The 17,266-nt window shown below is 45.8% G+C and overlaps 1 protein-coding gene across 6 annotated transcripts in view; it reads right to left on the reverse strand.

Moving 5' to 3' along the window:
* Positions 1–2,282: 2,282 nt before the first annotated feature.
* LOC131688505 (protein FAM107B) overlaps positions 2,283–17,266 on the reverse strand; it is a 122,904-nt gene continuing 107,920 nt past the window's right edge. For 5 of the 6 annotated variants that reach the window (XM_058972846.1, XM_058972837.1, XM_058972827.1 and 2 more), the window contains 3 exons: positions 5,163–5,322; positions 4,313–4,571; positions 2,283–4,252 (listed from right to left, as the gene is read on the reverse strand). In XM_058972846.1, the coding sequence (XP_058828829.1) occupies positions 3,967–4,252; positions 4,313–4,571; positions 5,163–5,226 (609 nt within the window). In that variant the 5' untranslated portion in view covers positions 5,227–5,322 and the 3' untranslated portion in view covers positions 2,283–3,966. The remainder of the gene's footprint in view (positions 4,253–4,312; positions 4,572–5,162; positions 5,323–17,266) is intronic. The other variant, XM_058972819.1, reaches the window with a different exon arrangement.

Consider the following 17,266-nt stretch of genomic DNA (forward strand, 5'->3'; position numbering starts at 1 on the left):
GTACAAAGGGATAAGCGACCTGATGCACCCAGTCAGCGGCAGCGGTCCTTTTAAGTTTGCCGGCCGAGAAGCGAACAACAAAAGTCACCCATTTACTACGATCATTTTCACACACGCACACCTTCTTGGCCTGCGCGGGTTGACCATCCGTCCCGGTCCAGTTTCGTTCGTCAGGCACTGCACTGGTGTTACGATCTAATCTAACAACGACAATTCTCCGAAAAGAAACACTAGTTTTGTCGGTCTGTTATCAACTTGTTTTTTTTATCTATCTATCTCTCACTCGTCGGTGTCCTTTGCAACCTGTCACTTGAAGTTTGCTTTTTTTGCTTTTGGGATCTTTGTTCGATTGTATCTGAAATCGGAGCTAATTTTCTAGTCGGTCATGGGAAAATGTTCAGCTCTTCGGTCGTCCGTCCGGTCCCGAAAAAGAGCGCAACAAATTGTCCGCCTAGGACAAAGGGAGATTGTCAACAAGTCATAAAATATGCGGCAATCCTGCGGAGTTTATTTCATGGATGCCGATCGTGAGTCAGGAGTAAATTTTGTTTCTTCGGATACCTAATTTTAGGGCGAATAAATTGCTAAAAACAGTGAGTAGTTCAATGCAATTTAACGATTACATATACGATTATTATATACTGTATGTAGCTAAATTAGGCACAGGCGTTTGGATCTCGTGCCGAAGACAGTTCATTTCCCTATACTCGTCAACGACCCAAAGCTTCTGTGCTTGGCTAACATTACTCGGTACCAACCACGTTGTGTGAACTGTTTAGATTTAGTGTCTAGCTGACTCCAATTTGCTGTTAGTTTTGATACATCGTCTACCTGGTAGTAAGTTGGTGTCAGTTACTGACGAATGGAACACGAAACATTAAAATCCAACTGTTCAAAGCTAAATTAGGGTTCCCCGAGAATTTATCCATCATACGTTACATATAAAATCGAAAATCCGTTTTATGGGCTCTAGGAGTCGAAACAAGTCAGATTCATATTTGAACATATTTTTGTTACATTGAACATGCAAAACACGCAAAAATAATTCCGACGTCGGAATGGCATTATTTTTAATTTTTGTAGATTTCGAAAACAACGATCAAGCGATTAGATGCAAATGTTAGTTGAGGGAACTCTGCGCAAAAAAGAATTTGAAAAATGTGCATTTTTGTGAAATAGTTGAAAAATTCCGACGTCGGAAAATCGCGTCACTTTTAGAGGAACTGTTTAGGGACCGTCCATAAATGACGTAGCATTTTTTGAGCGATTTTTAACACCCCCTTCCTTCATCGTACCATTTCGTCAGAAACCTCTAAGTACCCCCTGGTAATTACGTAGCTTGACGGTAGCTCTCCCCCCCTTGTCCCCGCAAAATTAAAAAAAAAATAAGAAGCGATGTTAGTTTTTCCCCTTTAAAAAAGCTACGTAGCATGCGCATGACCCCCTACCCCCTGTCATCACACATCATCACAAAATACAAAACTCCCCCCTCCCCCATATAATGCTACGTCATTTATGGATGATCCCTTATAAATATACTTGAGTCCAAAGATAAAGAGATTGCTCAGAATTTCTTCCAAGATTGGATTTCATTTAAATCCGAATTATAACTATACATTAAGGAATAATTCAAAACTGTAGAATGTTACTGAGTTTTATTTTCGCAAGCGATTTTTCTATTGAATTTCAGCATAACGGCTGGCTGTTTCCAACCAAAATCGATTCATGCATTTGAACCGGAATTCTGACTGGACTTAGCCATCAATTCAGAATCGCATATTTCCGATAAGCTCACTATGAGTGGGGTTCTCACGTACGCAGCCATATTTTAACACTGCCATCTGGCGGTTCCTGGCGAACGTTAATACCTATCGTTTCATAACGCATCCAATTTGCTACAGCTAAAAGCAACTACTGTAGACACGAACCCATGAACAGCGTAGTATATCGTTGTTGCATACTATCAGGCAATTTTCGTTTGCGATGTTATTCTGAACAGTCAATCGAATTAATCGACCTTTAGGTATACGACGTGTTGCTTTTCGGTTGAATGCGACGAATGGGCGCATTCACTAGTTCAGCTAGTCTTGGAACCACTTTTAGACTTCGATAATAAGCCTTATTCAGCATTACGACGGATTTTCCCGATTCCCATTTGATTTTGCTGTCGTTATGGATTTATGGACAATGCAAATCCTCGTTAATTGTTAATCATATCTGTATACACATTTCACCACCAGGCCGTTCGAAGCTAAAAGAAATTTAGTCATCTTCCCACCGGATAATTTTTCAGTTAAAATAGTGGTTTACTCTCCTATATATATTCATTCGACTGCAGAATACACGCTAGAACTGTCACTAAACTACACTACAACACAGTGGTTCTGGTTTGTTTTGTTAGTCTGTGGTATAACACTCGTATCGTCTATCCTCCCCGCGTCCGTATTTGCCACAATCAATCACACTACTGTTGTTGTTCACATTTGCGCTAACCTAGGTGGTTATATCTTCATAATATATCTGTATTTAGTTTAGTGAAACTGTTTTCATAACACTGAATAAACTGATTACTGGATGTACATATATGTTATAGGTGCTGCCCGTGATGCGCATAGCCGATACGTCAACTATGCGAATCCCGGCAGTTTATAGTAGTTAGTTGCATAGCAAGATTGAATTGTATTAACCATGTAAATCGAACTTTTTGTTGTTGCTAAATTTCAAGTAATTGTTTACATTTTTTTCTGTGTTATATATAATGCTGTCCCTACTACATTCAAACCGGGCAGAGAAGGTGGGATGAACGGGTCAATATGAATAGTCAGTTCTCATCTAAATACGAATCACTACTAACAAGGCCAATCTCTATAAAGGTTTTCGATAGTCTTTCGGTGTTGCGATCTTTGCTCAATTTGATTACACATGTGTTTCTTTTTTTTTTGTTTGCTTTCAGTGGGAAGAATGTGGATGAGGATGATTTGTTAACTTTCATTGCTTTCTACGTTGCAGCCAGGTTGGTTGATTGATTGTGAGATGAGATTATTCCAAGGGTTAAATGTACGTTCTAACTCTAACAGACTCGTCATGTTTGGTTGAGGATCAAATGATTGTGGCGAATCCTCCTCGCGTAGGCAACAGCAGTTCTATCGTTTTACATTTACTCATTCAGCTCTTACAGTTTTTCCAAAGGCCCGTTGTTGTTTTTTTGTTATTTGTTTGTGTTTTACTTGCTCACAGTTTTCTATTCACATACACTTACAAACTAAACCAGAACTAAACTCTTTTTTTTATCGAATATGGTAGGTATCGGATGCTTATCATTTGTGTTTAAACTATGTGTAATATTTACGGAAGATTCTCTTTCTTTCTCTATGAATATGAGAGAAGGATTTCGAAGGACTCGATTAGATGCCACATCAACAAGTGCTCGCTTTTTTTCCTTACTGCCTGTTGTCCCGATTATCACAATTTTGCTACAGTTACTGTTTGCTCGAAATCCTTCCCGGCGGTATGTGTACAAATATTACTACAACTTAAAACACTTTCTCAATATACATCCAACAGATCATTCTATCTAAAGTGACAATAGAATTAGACATTTAACTCATTAAAACTACTTAAAGCATGTCGCCCTTTTCCTTCTGAATCTTCTTCTGTTTGTAGTTTAAATTCTCAATTTTTTGTTCAGATTTGAGCTTTCATCTTTAAACTGTTCTGTTTCGATTTGTTTCCACTGTTTTGTATAAACATTAATTTGTAAAATCGAAGTTAAAAACCAAAAGCAGAACGGAAATCATTGTAGTCGTTATCACTTGTCTACACGTTAAAACTTAACCATTAAACGAAAAAAAGGGGCTGAGAGGGGTGGGGAAATATCAGTGTTAAAATTATTCCTTGGGGCTGTACTGCGTGTTTACTAAAAACAATCTTAACCGACTAAAGAATGCGTGTGTGGTGGGGACATGCCTATTTCGAGAAAACCGCCGTAGTGGCGCGCAGTTTCGCCCGTGCATTCAGGTATTCCGGGTTGATCGAATCCGGTTGGTCCTGCTGGGAACCGGCAGCTGCCGCAGCTAGACTTTTCTGCTCCAACCGGGCCGCCCGCTGCATTATCACCCGACCGAGCTCGTTAGCGATCGAATTTTCCTGGGCCTGCTGTTTGGCGAGATTCTGAGCGGCCAGCACCTGACGTTCCTTCTGCTTCTCCAGGGCTCGCTGCAGTTCGGTTTTTTGGTTGAGGACACTTTTACCCCTGTGGAAAAGAAAGTGATTATAATTATCGAACATGAAACGAAATAAAATCGCCACTCACATCTTCTGATTGAACATGAGCTCCCGGTGCAGGTTCTGGCGGTCCATTGATTCCGAGCAGGGATTGGTTAGCTTCTTGGGCACTATGAGCCCCTGGGCGTCCGTCATGATTCCGGGAGTGGCCGAATGGTTGATCGGGGGCATCATCGGGTACGCGTGATCGGGATAGTCACCACCGTCGCCGGCTCCGCCGATACCTGTTACTAGTTCAGTTTGGTCCGAGTATCTTCTCCGATGGCCGAAGCCCTCTAAGCTCGCATCTATTGAGGCAGAAGAAAAAAACAAACAAACATAAACGCGCTTTGATTAGATCTCATGTGTCAAGTTGATTATCTTTATAGCCGTTCCTAGAGCAGCAGCAGGTTCGAAATAAACACTACTAAAAATGGACACTGTTGTACTTGTAGCTTGTCGTGGGGGGGATGATGATGATGAGGCGGGTGCGATAGGATAAACAACTCAACTCTACGCCATTACACATAGCGATAAGGTGGTGATGAACAACTGCATCGAGGTGCTGATTTGATTGACGACGACGACGATCGTGTTTTGTCGGCAAAAAAACGAACGTGGAACGTGGTACGACGAAGCGGTGCATTTTTCCGGTCAAGACGGCGGTGAGTTAGCTTTTGATTTAAGGTTGTTCTTGGAAACGTGATTTAAAGCGTTTCCAATGACAACGCGTGGAGGCGGGGGTATCGAATCGGGAGTAGAACTAAAAACAAGTACTTTTATGATAAAATGGCTTGTAAGGATTGCGCTAACGTTTTACACAAGCGAACATTTGAATAATTGAAATAAACTTGTCGAGCTTACGGAGCCTATAAAAAGGATAAAACCGTAACTCAAACCTTGCTCGAAGAGTCGCATTTTTTGTCGTATTCTCTCGGTCGGATTGAGCTGCGGTCGGAACATGATTTCGTTCCTTACATCTGTTAGGGGGCACCACGCAGATGACTGGGTTGACGAGCAACGGAAACGAACAGAGCTGTAATCAAACAGAACGGTAACCTGAAAAGTATTTCCAGAAGTGAGATCGAAATCGTTATAACAAACAGCAAAGTTTTGTTTGAACTTACAAAATCCGTCCGACTGAATCGATAACGGTATCGGAAATGTATTTATTTTCTTCAACCTGTTTTTTGCATATTTTGTTAAATTTCCCGTAGGATTTCCCCGTCTGCAATATATCTTGCTACCTATTTTAGTACATGTGCATTAATTATTTTATTTATTTTTTGGCTTTGATTTATTTTATTTACGCGACCTTCTTATTTTATGCGATTTTCCTTCCACCTGGTGGTGAATTAATTTATATGCATCGCCAATCATAGTACCTCTATTATTGTTTTCAGTCAAAATTTTTGCTAAGATTTCAGTTGTTGTGCAGTAACCATGGTGAAAACAGTCTTAAAACCTTCGTTCGATGGTATGTTCTTATAACTGTTTTCACCCCGCGAGAAAAAAAATCCGCCATCGCGGGGGGAACTTTGTGTCGATGGGATATAACAGATCCGGCATATAAGTCTTGTTGGACGAAGGAAAGTGCATCGAGAGGAAGCCGGGTACCGATCGCCCGACCGGATAGTTCAGCAGAAGCAAAAGCACAAAACTGAGGTGAATTCTTTCTATACCTCCAATGACGAGAGATCGGTACAGCCGCGTTACGTTTAAAGTGGGTAAAGGGTAATCATAAGTGCAATAGTGAGGTGTTAGACGGGAGTGTGTAACTCCGCTAGCGAATGACGGATCTCAATAGTAGCATGTCTGTAATAATATACGTGCCTGGAACTATTGAGAACCAGAGCTACAGGTCCAAAGCCCTGGTAAAGGAGGATGGTTGTGATGATCTGGGCCGCAGTCACCACGTAAAGCAAGATAGGTCATAACCCCAATTCCAAGGCGTGAAGCGACCCGTGCCGAGGGATGAGTGATCGAGGGGGTGAAAAAGATGCTCGATCGTTAACGGAGCCTGTGGGGTACCTGGGCAACCCCCACAGTAAGCGTCCCTTACCACGTTACTGCGGAGCTCTGGCGTGGCGGACATTTATTCTAGCGCAACTCGTGGGTATTTATATGGAGATGAACAAAATCAAAAACAATAAACAAACAGAGGTGCCAAACCCCTTTGCTAGAGGTGGTTTGGCGAGGTCTCCCCCCCCCCCCCCCCCGTGGGGAGAGTAGTGGAGCGACGAGTGCTGCATCTGATAGCACCAGTGACCACCCAGCAGTGGTAGGAAATAGCCCTACCAACGCACTGGACGGGCCACTATCCGCGATGCGCAAAGTGGTGGAGCAGCTCGATTCAATAATCGAGTTCACTAGCGCAAAGCAAAATATAAGCAAGGAGCTGAAGCAGAGCCTCCTGGTGCTCCGGAAAGCTGTTCGTGTCGCAAGACAGGAACAGCAGGCTTACGCCAAGAGGGTGGAACGTCGGGAGAAGTCCGACAGAGAAACCGAGACAGTGGCCTCCAAGAGGGAGGGAAGAGAGAAGGTCGACATAGGTACCCAGACAGTGGGCTTCACCTTCTATGGAGCAGCCATGTCGCTCGAAGCGGCGGCCGAGTTCCCCTCGAAGGGAAAAGGCAAGGGCAATCGCAAGACGGCGTCGAACGCGAAGCGCCCTAGGAAGTCGCCAAGCGAGGGTGCAAAAACCGACACCACACGGCGTGCAACCGTTAAGGCCAAATGCCGTTTGGTCGAGGTAAGCGAGGGCGAGAGTGACCTCGCTGGGCAGAGCGATGGTACCAGCAACCCGGCGCAACCGGGGCAGGGGGGCGTAAACCCCTGGACGCTGGTCACCAAGAAGAAGCCGGCACCGACACCGGAGGTATCGCGGCCCGCGAACAAGGCCAAGGACAGAGGCGAGGCCTTGTGGTTAAAAACCGACAAGGGCAAATACGCCGACGTCCTAAAGTCGATGAGGGTGGCCGAAAGCCTCTCGGCCCTTGGGCAAGATGTGCGTAGCATGAGACGCACCAACACGGGAGAAATGCTTCTGGTGCTGAAGCGAGGCGCACAATCTAGTGCGGTGTGCAAGGCCTTGGCCCAAGAGGTCTTTGGTGAAGGCGCCCAGGTCAGGTCGCTAGGGGCGGAAATGACTCTCCAGTGCAAGCATCTGGACGAGTTCACGACCGCAGAAAATGTCGTCGCAGCCGTTAAGGAGCAATGCGACGTGACAATCGAGCGGGCCTCTGTGCGTTTTAGAGAGGGACCCTCTGGCACCCAAGTAGCCTACCTCAGGCTACTGAAGGCGGATGCCAAAAAGATAACCGAGAAAGGTAAGCTGAAGATCGGCTGGTCGGTATGCCCAATTAGCATACCCCAGCCGCCTTCAGTGGATAGGTGCTATCGGTGCCTTGAGTCCGGCCACAAATCCTACGAGTGCAAGGGCATAGACAGGAGCAAACTATGTCGTCGCTGCGGCGAGGAGGGGCATAAGGAGCCGGGTTGCACTAAGGCGCACAAGTGCCTTATCTGCACCGATAAGAAGCAAGCCCATAAACATGCTATGGGCGGACCTTCGTGTCCCTTCGGTAAGTTAAATAAGAAGAAGCCGTGAACGTCACAAGCTAAATCTGCAGCATTGTGCAGCAGCCCAACAGCTGCTGTGGCAGTCGGTCTCGGAGTCGAGGACAGATGTCGCCCTCTTATCAGACCCGTACCGCATCCCTGCCGGCAACGGCAATTGGGTGTCGGACGGGTCTGGAATGGTGGCAATCTGTACAACGGGACGGTTCCCGGTTCAAGAGGTAATACACTCCTCCGCCGAGGGTGTTGCGATTGCCAAGATCAATGGTGTGTTCTATTGCAGCTGCTACGCTCCACCAAGGTGGCCCATAGAACAGTTCAACCAGATGATCGACAGGCTCTCGGCTCCGCTAGTACATTCCGTAGAAACGGGGTGGAGGCGTGGATTGACGTAACATTTGCCAGCCCGAGTCTGGTTCCAGGCATGGAATGGAGGGTAGACGAAGGCTACACCCATAGCGATCATTTAGCAATCCGCTTTAGGATCAACTATGGTGTGCAGCATCCGAGGGCGGGAGATCCCTGTCAGGTACGCAGATGGAAGTCCAATCACTTCGACAGCGAAGCTTTCACCGCGGCCCTGGGACTGGAGGCCAACACCGACAGTCTACGCGGGGATGCGCTGGTAGCTGTTCTATCACGCCGCGTGCGACGCCACTATGCCGAGAAAAACCCTGCCAAGAACTGGTGGAGTGCCGAGATTGCAGCCCTACGATCAGCCTGCCTCAGAGCTAGACGTAGGATGCAAAGAGCTCGCACCGAGGATGCAAGAGAGAACCGCCGTGAAGTGTTTCGAGCTGCGAAATTGGCCCTTAACAAGGCCATTAAAAGCAGCAAGAGAGCGTGTTCCGACAACGGTCTCCGGACCGGTTGGCGACGATTATCGAAGTACTCTTGCCGTCTCGAGCCACAAGCCCCTGGTCACCTGCACTATGAGACAGTGCGGGCACGGCCGAAATGGTGGCTCCAGTGACGAATGAAGAACTACTCGCAGTGGCTAAATCCCTAGCAATGAACAAAGCTCCAGGGCCGGATGGAGTTCCAAACAACGCTCTCAAGGCTGCGATCATAGCGAACCCGAACATGATCAGGCTAGCTATGCAGAGATGCCTTGACGAGTGCCGCTTTCCCGATAGATGGAAAAGGCAGAAATTGATGCTGTTGCCGAAGCCCGGGAAGCCGCCAGGCGACCCATCGGCGTACAGACCAATCTGTCTGATCGACACGACTGGCAAATTGCTTGAGAGGATCATCCTCAACAGGCTAACCCCGTACGCGGAAGGTACGGACGGCATGTCAAGCAACCAGTTTGGCTTTCGGAAGGGTTAGTCCACAGTAGACGCTATCAACTCAGTGATAAAGACTGCCGAGATAGCGATCCAACGAAAAAGGCGAGGCATTCGATACTGTGCGTTAGTGACACTTGACGTGAAGAACGCATTCAACAGCGCAAGCTGGGATGCCATCGCGCTCCCGTTACACCGGCTTAGCCTACCGGTGGGTCTGTACCGGCTCCTGGAAAGTTACTTCCAGAACCGCGTACTGCTATACGAGACCGATGCCGGTCAGAAAAGGGTTCCGGTTACCGCCGGAGTCCCGCAGGGCTCGATCCTAGGCCCGGTGCTATGGAACCTCATGTATGACGGGGTTCTGAGACTGAAGTTCCCTCCTGGGGTCAAGATCGTAACCTTGGAGGTCTACGGGGAGTCAATTCCTGAGGTAGAACTAACCGCAGTACACGCGATCAGCACGGTGGAGGAATGGATGAGCGCGAGAGGCCTGGAGCTCGCTCATCATAAGACGGAGGTAGTTATCGTCAACAACCGCAAGTCGGCACAACATGCAGTTATCCATGTGGGAGAAGTCGCGATCACTTCACAGCGGAGTCTGAAGTCTCTCGGAATCATTATAGACGACAAGCTGACCTTCGGCAGCCATGTCGACTATACGTGCAAGAGTGCGTCGACTGCTGTTGCGGCTCTATCGAGGATGAGCTCAAAGGTGTGCGCCAGTAGACGTAGGTTTCTGGCAGGCGTTGCCGTATCTATCCTCAGGCACGGCGGCCCGTCATGGTCAAGAGCACTGAGGGTAACCAGTTACCTACAGTGATATCTGCCTACCGCACGGTATCACACGATGCATCCTGCGTGATAGCGAACATGATGCCAGTCGGGCTGGTCATTCGGGAAGATGAGGAGTGTTTCGAGCTACGTGGAAATAGAGGAGCCCGCGAGCGCACCAGGGTGACCTCGGTCGCCAGATGGCAGCGTGAGTGGGACAACTCTTCGAAAGGTAGGTGGACCCACCGGCTGATACCTAGCATATCAAGCTGGGTGGGAAGACCCCATGGGGAAGTTCACTTCCACCTGACACAATTCCTGTCGGGCCATGGCTGTTTCCGACAGTACCTCCACAGGTTCGGGCACGCGGAGGTCCCAGCCTGCCCGGACTGCCCAGGTGTAGACGAAACTGCCGAACACATACTGTTCGTATGTCCTCGGTTCGACGTCGAAAGAAGAGCAATGCTTGACGTCTGTGGCTGGGACACAACCCCTGATACCCTTATTCAGCGGATGTGTCAATCGGTGGAGAAGTGGAACGCAGTCTCGGCTGCTACCATCCAGATTGCCAGTAGGCTACAGGTAATCTGGCGAACCGAGCAAGAGCAATGTCCCACATGGGATGCCAGGGGGAGTGACATAGGTATAATAGAGTGGCACGATCGATAGTGAATCAGGTGATAGGGTGAGCACCCAAGTCAGCCTCATGTGGGAGTGTTTGAGAGTGAATCAAGGTGCGACAGAGAGAGCACCCAAGTAAGCCTCATACAGGACGTATGAACGCATGAGTGAGAGTGAATGAGTACATTAAGTACAGCCATCCCCCCAGAAGTAATACCGAGAGGTAGTTCTTGGGGGTGGACGATGGCGGAGCCCAATGGAGTTTAGTCGGTATTAATGGCAGCGTCACCATTCGAGCCCGACACGCCCCCAGTATACCCCGTGCGGTAGCTTGGACACCTACCAATAGCACGTGTACTAGGCTAGGACGTAAAGGTCTTCTCCATAGTAAAAAAAAAGACGGGAGTGTGTAGCACGCAGTCATAGAGACAGAAGGGCGTGAACGCACCCCACCTGCGATGGGTTGTCAATCGTGGGATGATGGCAGCACTGGAGCTGTCAAAACCAAAACCGAAGAAGTTGTGTGAGCTGGTGGATTATGGACGATAAAATAGCTTTTGCGGAATTCTTCCCACAAGTGACCGATTTTAATCGCAGTGATTCCTGGCTTTTTAAAGTCTTGCAGAGAATTGAACATGTAGAAAACAGTTCCCAATTGATAACAACACAGGTACCAGTACAGATGCAAAAGAGGAGTTCTCGTGATGCGGAACAAGTTTCGAAAACATTAATTCGTCGTTATCAAAAGTCGAGACAGAGCTACTGATCGGCAAGCTGACCTTCCGGCGTCTGGAACGTGAGATTGCGTAGGAGCTATCAGAGCTCAACCATAATAGCGCTCCAAGAAGCCAGAGAGGCCTACCTGATGTCCGGTCTTCCAACAGACGACTGCAATAAACTCATAGTCCATTTCGCTGAGTTTGGGTAAATTCATGGTTTCAAAAATTGGGAAGATCTGTAATCTTAAGTCCAGAAGGTAACATTCAGCTGTAACCCGTCAGGGTAACAATTTAGCACTGGGTGGAAATATACCCTTTTTTGCGTATACACTCCGTAGAGTGTATTGTTTACGTTAAAGTTATGCTCACCGCTGTTCGATACCGTTCACATTTAGTTTGCAAATTTTTATATAGTTTTGCGTTTGTGAACGGTTTTGTGTAATCAGATAGGTGTAGTAATTTTTGTTTTATGTTTGTATACAAGAAACATAGGGCTTAGATAGGCCACCGCTCTCCTCTTGCTGCAATAAGTGTGCTGGATATGCTGCACATATCGATGACAGTTATGCGACGGTACTGTTTTTTTTTTTTTGGTGCTGGTTTTGGTGTTTGTTTTGGGTCGAGTAAAAAAGGCGGCCATCGTGAAGAGACAGAAAGTGACGGACCACAGCCAGGAACAGACGTTCCAAATTTATTCCTTTTTTCGGGACAGTTTCCCGCCACCGTAACAAAAGTTCAGTGCGCGCGTGTGACGGTAAGTGAAATCCGTCAGTGTATTGGTGTGTGGTCCGGGCATACAAAAAGTCCTGGTGTAGGGTCGCCGAGACGGGAAGCTAATCGCTAAGGAGCTACTCGCTTCCCCGGCTAAATAAAAAGGACCCAAGTGACACCAGTGCCGTTCTCACTGTGGAGGATCAGTCGAACGAGCCAAGCTCTCCTCCACAGTTAATTGCCAAGGAGAACGAAGCAGGGCGGACAAAGGTTCCCCCTGGGAAGTTTACTGCGGTAACTTCCGGGATCGTTTACGGCGAGTAGACGATCCGGCGATTCATCGCCAACGTCGCTAGGGAGGTTCCAACAAAGGAGCCAAGCTCACCTCCCTAGCTAAAAGCCATGGACCGCTGCCGGAGCAGCCAACGACACCAGAAGGAGAACGCGGCCGTTGTGTTCCCGGCCGGTCGGAAAAAAAACCTTCCCGCCGCCATCAGCAGCAGACCGTAAGAATCGACCAGCAGAGGAGAGTTTCGGGAGAATAAACGGTAAAGTTAAAATTTAGTTTATTTGTTTTTTGCTTTTTTGTTTGTTATTATACGAAAATCCGAAATTCCGGTAGGAGCACCTGAAACGAAGGGTACGCCGGGCAAATAAGAACCCGAGTAGCGGGCAAACCCCTACTTACACAGCAAAGGGTGTAGTCCTTGGGCCTTGCTTTCCCACTCCAATCATCGTCCATTCATAAAACACGAAGAGTGGTCTTCAGAACCAACGTTAAATATTGCCATAACCGATTGTCTGTTATGGGCAATTGGTTCTCAAATGCGGAATTTCTGCACACAAATGAGGGCCGCATGCTCTCTTCGACGGCCAGCCGTCGACGATGATTGATTTCCTTTTATTATTCAAAATGGCACGTCGTTTGACACACATAATACCATCAGCCACAATCATCGTTTACCACCATACCATCAGCATCAGCTATTCAACGCACGTTTAGATACGGTGTATGTTTCACCCCCACCGATTATAACCCCTACAGCCATAAGGAGTCAGGGCCCCAGATGGCGAGGAGAAATTATTATTATTTTAACACTGATGCCCCCACCGATTTTGGAATACAAATGAGACCGAATAGATTTCGAATCTCGCTTTGAACTCCGTGCCCGGCAGGTGGCAGTGGAAGAGTGGAAAGGGCGATTCTTATGAACCCCCCGCGAAATAGAAGTACACAAAGTCTGTGCTGTTTAAATCCGGGTAGCATCGGTTGAAATGCGTCTTTGGTTTCTCTGTGAATAGTTTGGATGAACATATAATTTGCTCGGCTTTTTAATTCATGGGAGAAACTTTGCCACTGCGGTCACTATTTTCCTTCACAGAAAAAAAAAATCGCATCTAAATAATCCATCAAATTGTTTACGGAGCACAAGAGGTCTACGGTGAATAATCATTGTCATTCAAAAGCTGAATAGAGTATGAACATCGTGAGAAGCATTTTACACCTCACATAAACAAGACTGTCAATAGCAGTTGGTAAGTAGCTAACGAGCTGCGCCTTCTTTTGTGTTCGAATCGAAACAATTTGTGAGTCAAAGCATGCGTCGAAGAGGTTATGTTAATATTTAAACAAAAGCTTGTCGCATTTTGTGGTGACCTGCAACGTTATTACTACATATGGTGGCACAACCAAAACAGTGACCTGCGGTCGACGATAAAACTAGACGCCGTATGTTTAGTTGAGTACGTTGTTAACAAACCGGTATGATTTGTTGCAACAGTGTTTAAATCTTTTCAAACACTTCTCGACAAACATGTCAAATGGTGCTAAGTGCAAATGAGAGCCTCTCTTTGTTTACTTTCTCTTTCGATTATTACGGCATCATCTTAAAACTTTTCTATATTGTTTCAGGATATATCGAAAAACTCTGATTTCGACTATCTTGTTCTGCTAAGAGTTGAGTAACAAACGTATAAACTGCCGATTTATAAGCGAAAGAGAAAGTAAACAAAGAGATACTGTCATTTGCACTTAGGACCATTTCACATGTTTGGCTAGACTTATTTACGTTATTTATGTGTTTGGTTGGAGGAGTCGCTATAGGTCTAGCTGTATCTCTCTTTAAGAAGAAGATTGCTTGAAACCGATTTGTGCATAGCATCACAATACCTATAATATTTTGTCTCATCAGTGTATGGCAGCCAGGGCCGGCGGAACACCTTTTCCCCGAGTGGGTAGTAAGATTCGAAGTGATTTCTCCTCGTACTGACGAAAGTTCAGATATGGCGTGTGTAAGTGAAAATGAAAACTCCCTGATAATATCTGGTGGCTATTTGGAAACACTCTTTGTTAACAGGGCTGTTTGTCCGACGGCTCAGCGAAAATGTGTTTGTTAAATACTACACCCAAAATCCAACGGGTATGTTTCTATTACTTTTAGGTAAGATTCTATTGCCGTTTTGGTAACAAACCACGTAATGCATTGCGGTATTAAAGTCATATTATCGCAAAGGTAGTAAACGGTGGAATGACGATGTAGGATAATTCGGTCGATTTCTATAATAGTATTAGTATCGAGTCATACCAGCCGGAGTTCTGGCGGATTTCTACCCATATTCAGGCTGGAATCTACACCAATTTTGGCAGAAATAGGCGGATTTACGGATTTTTTATAGGGAAACTTGGATAGTGAAAGAAAAATTTTAGGCAGTTTTCGGATCCGACACAGCTCCCGATCTGGACCAGTTCCCAAATTTGGACCTCCCGGATTTGGATCAGTTTCCGGATCTGGACTAGTTCCCGAATCTGGACCAATACCCGGTAATGGACCAGTCCCTGGATCTAGCCCATCCCCTTTTCCCCTTACCAGGTCGGGACTTGAACCAGACCCTGATTTGGCGATTAGATCCAGACAAGAATCTGATTCCGGACTCTCGGATCGGATACGTGGATCCAAACTATATGTCTTGCTTTCCGTACATGACGGGAAGGACTGTTAATGTTTTGTGCAGTCGCTACCTTGCTGTTGACGTTCGTGATAGAAAAAAAAATTCAATTTAACCACGACCGAAATACCCCACCACTATTCCGAGTCGGCTTTTTCTGACTGTGCTTTGAAGCTAGCTCAGTGTGAACCGATGGGTATCTCCGGCGACAGACATCCTTTTAGGCTTAGTGGAGGTCGATTTGAATATTTCTCCGATGGCAAAAATAATACCAATAAGTTTCATTTTCGATACAAATTATATCTAATACAACCGGCCCCCGGATGGTCTACTTCGGGACCAATTAACGTCATCGATAAATTGCGTGATCTAACTAAACAACACTCGACTGTGTACGAAAAAGTATTTTGTCTGCGTACCCGTCCGGGAGGTTGAGATTGATGGTGTAGTCTCCGAGAAGGGGGTGGCTCCTTCCGAATCCCTGTGCTTCAGTCAGTGTAAATTCTGGTATGCAAGCCATTGTGTGCAGTAAAATTCGAGGAGTATTAGAAAACTTATTTTCCATCAGCATCATTTCGAGCCTTTCGCCTTTGTTCTTCAAAAATTTGTTCTATTAAACGGGGCTCGTCTACTTGTTCGCCTTTTAGTAACCCGGGGAATGAGCTGAAGAACCCATTGTAGAAATAAGGCACGGTGTGGAAAATGCGGGTAGGATCAAGACATTGGCTCCTGGTCTCGGAAAGTCTACATGGGACATCCAAAACTTCAAGTGTTCCTTAATTTTAGCATTATTCGCCATGGCCGAAAACACTATTGAGGAGCGTTTTGGGGATCAAAACGTACTATTATTTCAATCGGATTGGCCTTTGCTCGGTACCAGGTATTGAAGTTGTCGCTTGTTAAATTCGAATCATAGGCAAAGATTTATTGATATTCTTTCCATATACATCGCACTTCAACTGGTTCAAGAAGATTTCAACTCCCACGGCATGTCATGGGGTTGTCTTCATGCTGATAACCGATCTATCTTACTGCATTATATTCGCGACGATTTCAGTATGACCATCTTGAATACAGTGAAAATGACACGAATGCCTACCAGCGCGGTAAAGTGCGTTAGATTTATCGTTGTACTCTACCTCAATAGTGTGCCAAATGATTGAAAGAGCTACGCGTCCACTATATCCGAAACAAGCGAATCAAAATGAGAAATTTCTCCGGTGGCAGTGTGCAACGTTTTGACTGGTTTGTTTTTCTACACTGAGATTAAAAGTCAGACAAATCAAATACCTGGTGCGAACAATCGTGGACGGTTTCCCACTCCGTTGTGGGCAGGGAGTTCTCAGAATTGTATGCGAAAAGGTCCTATGAAGACTTTTTGAACGCCAGATCAACGTTAGAAACGCAAATATGAAACTTGAAGCAAACTGAAAAACGCGGTTATTGGCACCGGTTCGTCAACGGATTAACGAGAGAAACAATATTTCGTCTAGCAGCTGGGCCCTACGTCGTGTACTCGATTCGACCTTTGATCGGAATACACGGAACTAAGAATTCTTTATCGACGACAACAGCATTCCACGTAAATTCACATTCAAATGAAATTATAATAATGTATATGAACGTAAACACACAAATTTATCTGACAGAAAAGATTCTCGCGTAAGCATTTTCCCCACAAAACTCATGGTTTTATATTTACCTACGACCATGTCTACATCGTTACAGTTCCAAGTAGGCGCTTCGATCGATGGAGCATGGAAAGCACTCCTAATTTTTCCGGAGAGAATATGGGTGATCCTAGATTTATATTGACATCGTTCCGGATTGCCTGATACAAATATTAATTTGAGTTCATTCGCATTGATCTATTCTAGGTAATAAAAAAGTGACACTTAGATTAGAATGGTAATGAGAGGGCGGATACTTAGGCATTAGAAGGTAATATTTGTGACACATCGTGCAGTTTTAACGAATTTTTCAGTTAGATTTAGAGTTAGAGATCGCTCGAAAATTGGCAAATTTTGTGGGATAATGGAAGTTTAGGAGTCCCAGATTAGTAGGCGAGATCTGATTTGAAACAGTTAATTTTTTCTGTCGATAATTTTTCTCGCGATATTTTCTACTATCTTGTAAGTTTTTTTTTCATAGTAGCACCGGTTTGGTGGTTTAAATTTCGGTTGTGTTTGGCTGTTAATTCGCGGAGGAAGTGAAGGGGATTTTCCGGAAGAGCTGAAGGGGTGAGCGGTCGACTTACGATAGGCGATCCGAACCAGCAAAGGAAGATGCAAGGAAGATTCCAGGATAGTTGAGCAAAGAAGAGTATGCAGGTGTCTGGTTTGAAGAGCATTGAACCCCAGATCTGTT

This window comes from Topomyia yanbarensis, chromosome 1 (assembly GCF_030247195.1).
Source record: "Topomyia yanbarensis strain Yona2022 chromosome 1, ASM3024719v1, whole genome shotgun sequence".
NCBI classification, from domain to species: Eukaryota; Metazoa; Arthropoda; class Insecta; order Diptera; family Culicidae; genus Topomyia; species Topomyia yanbarensis.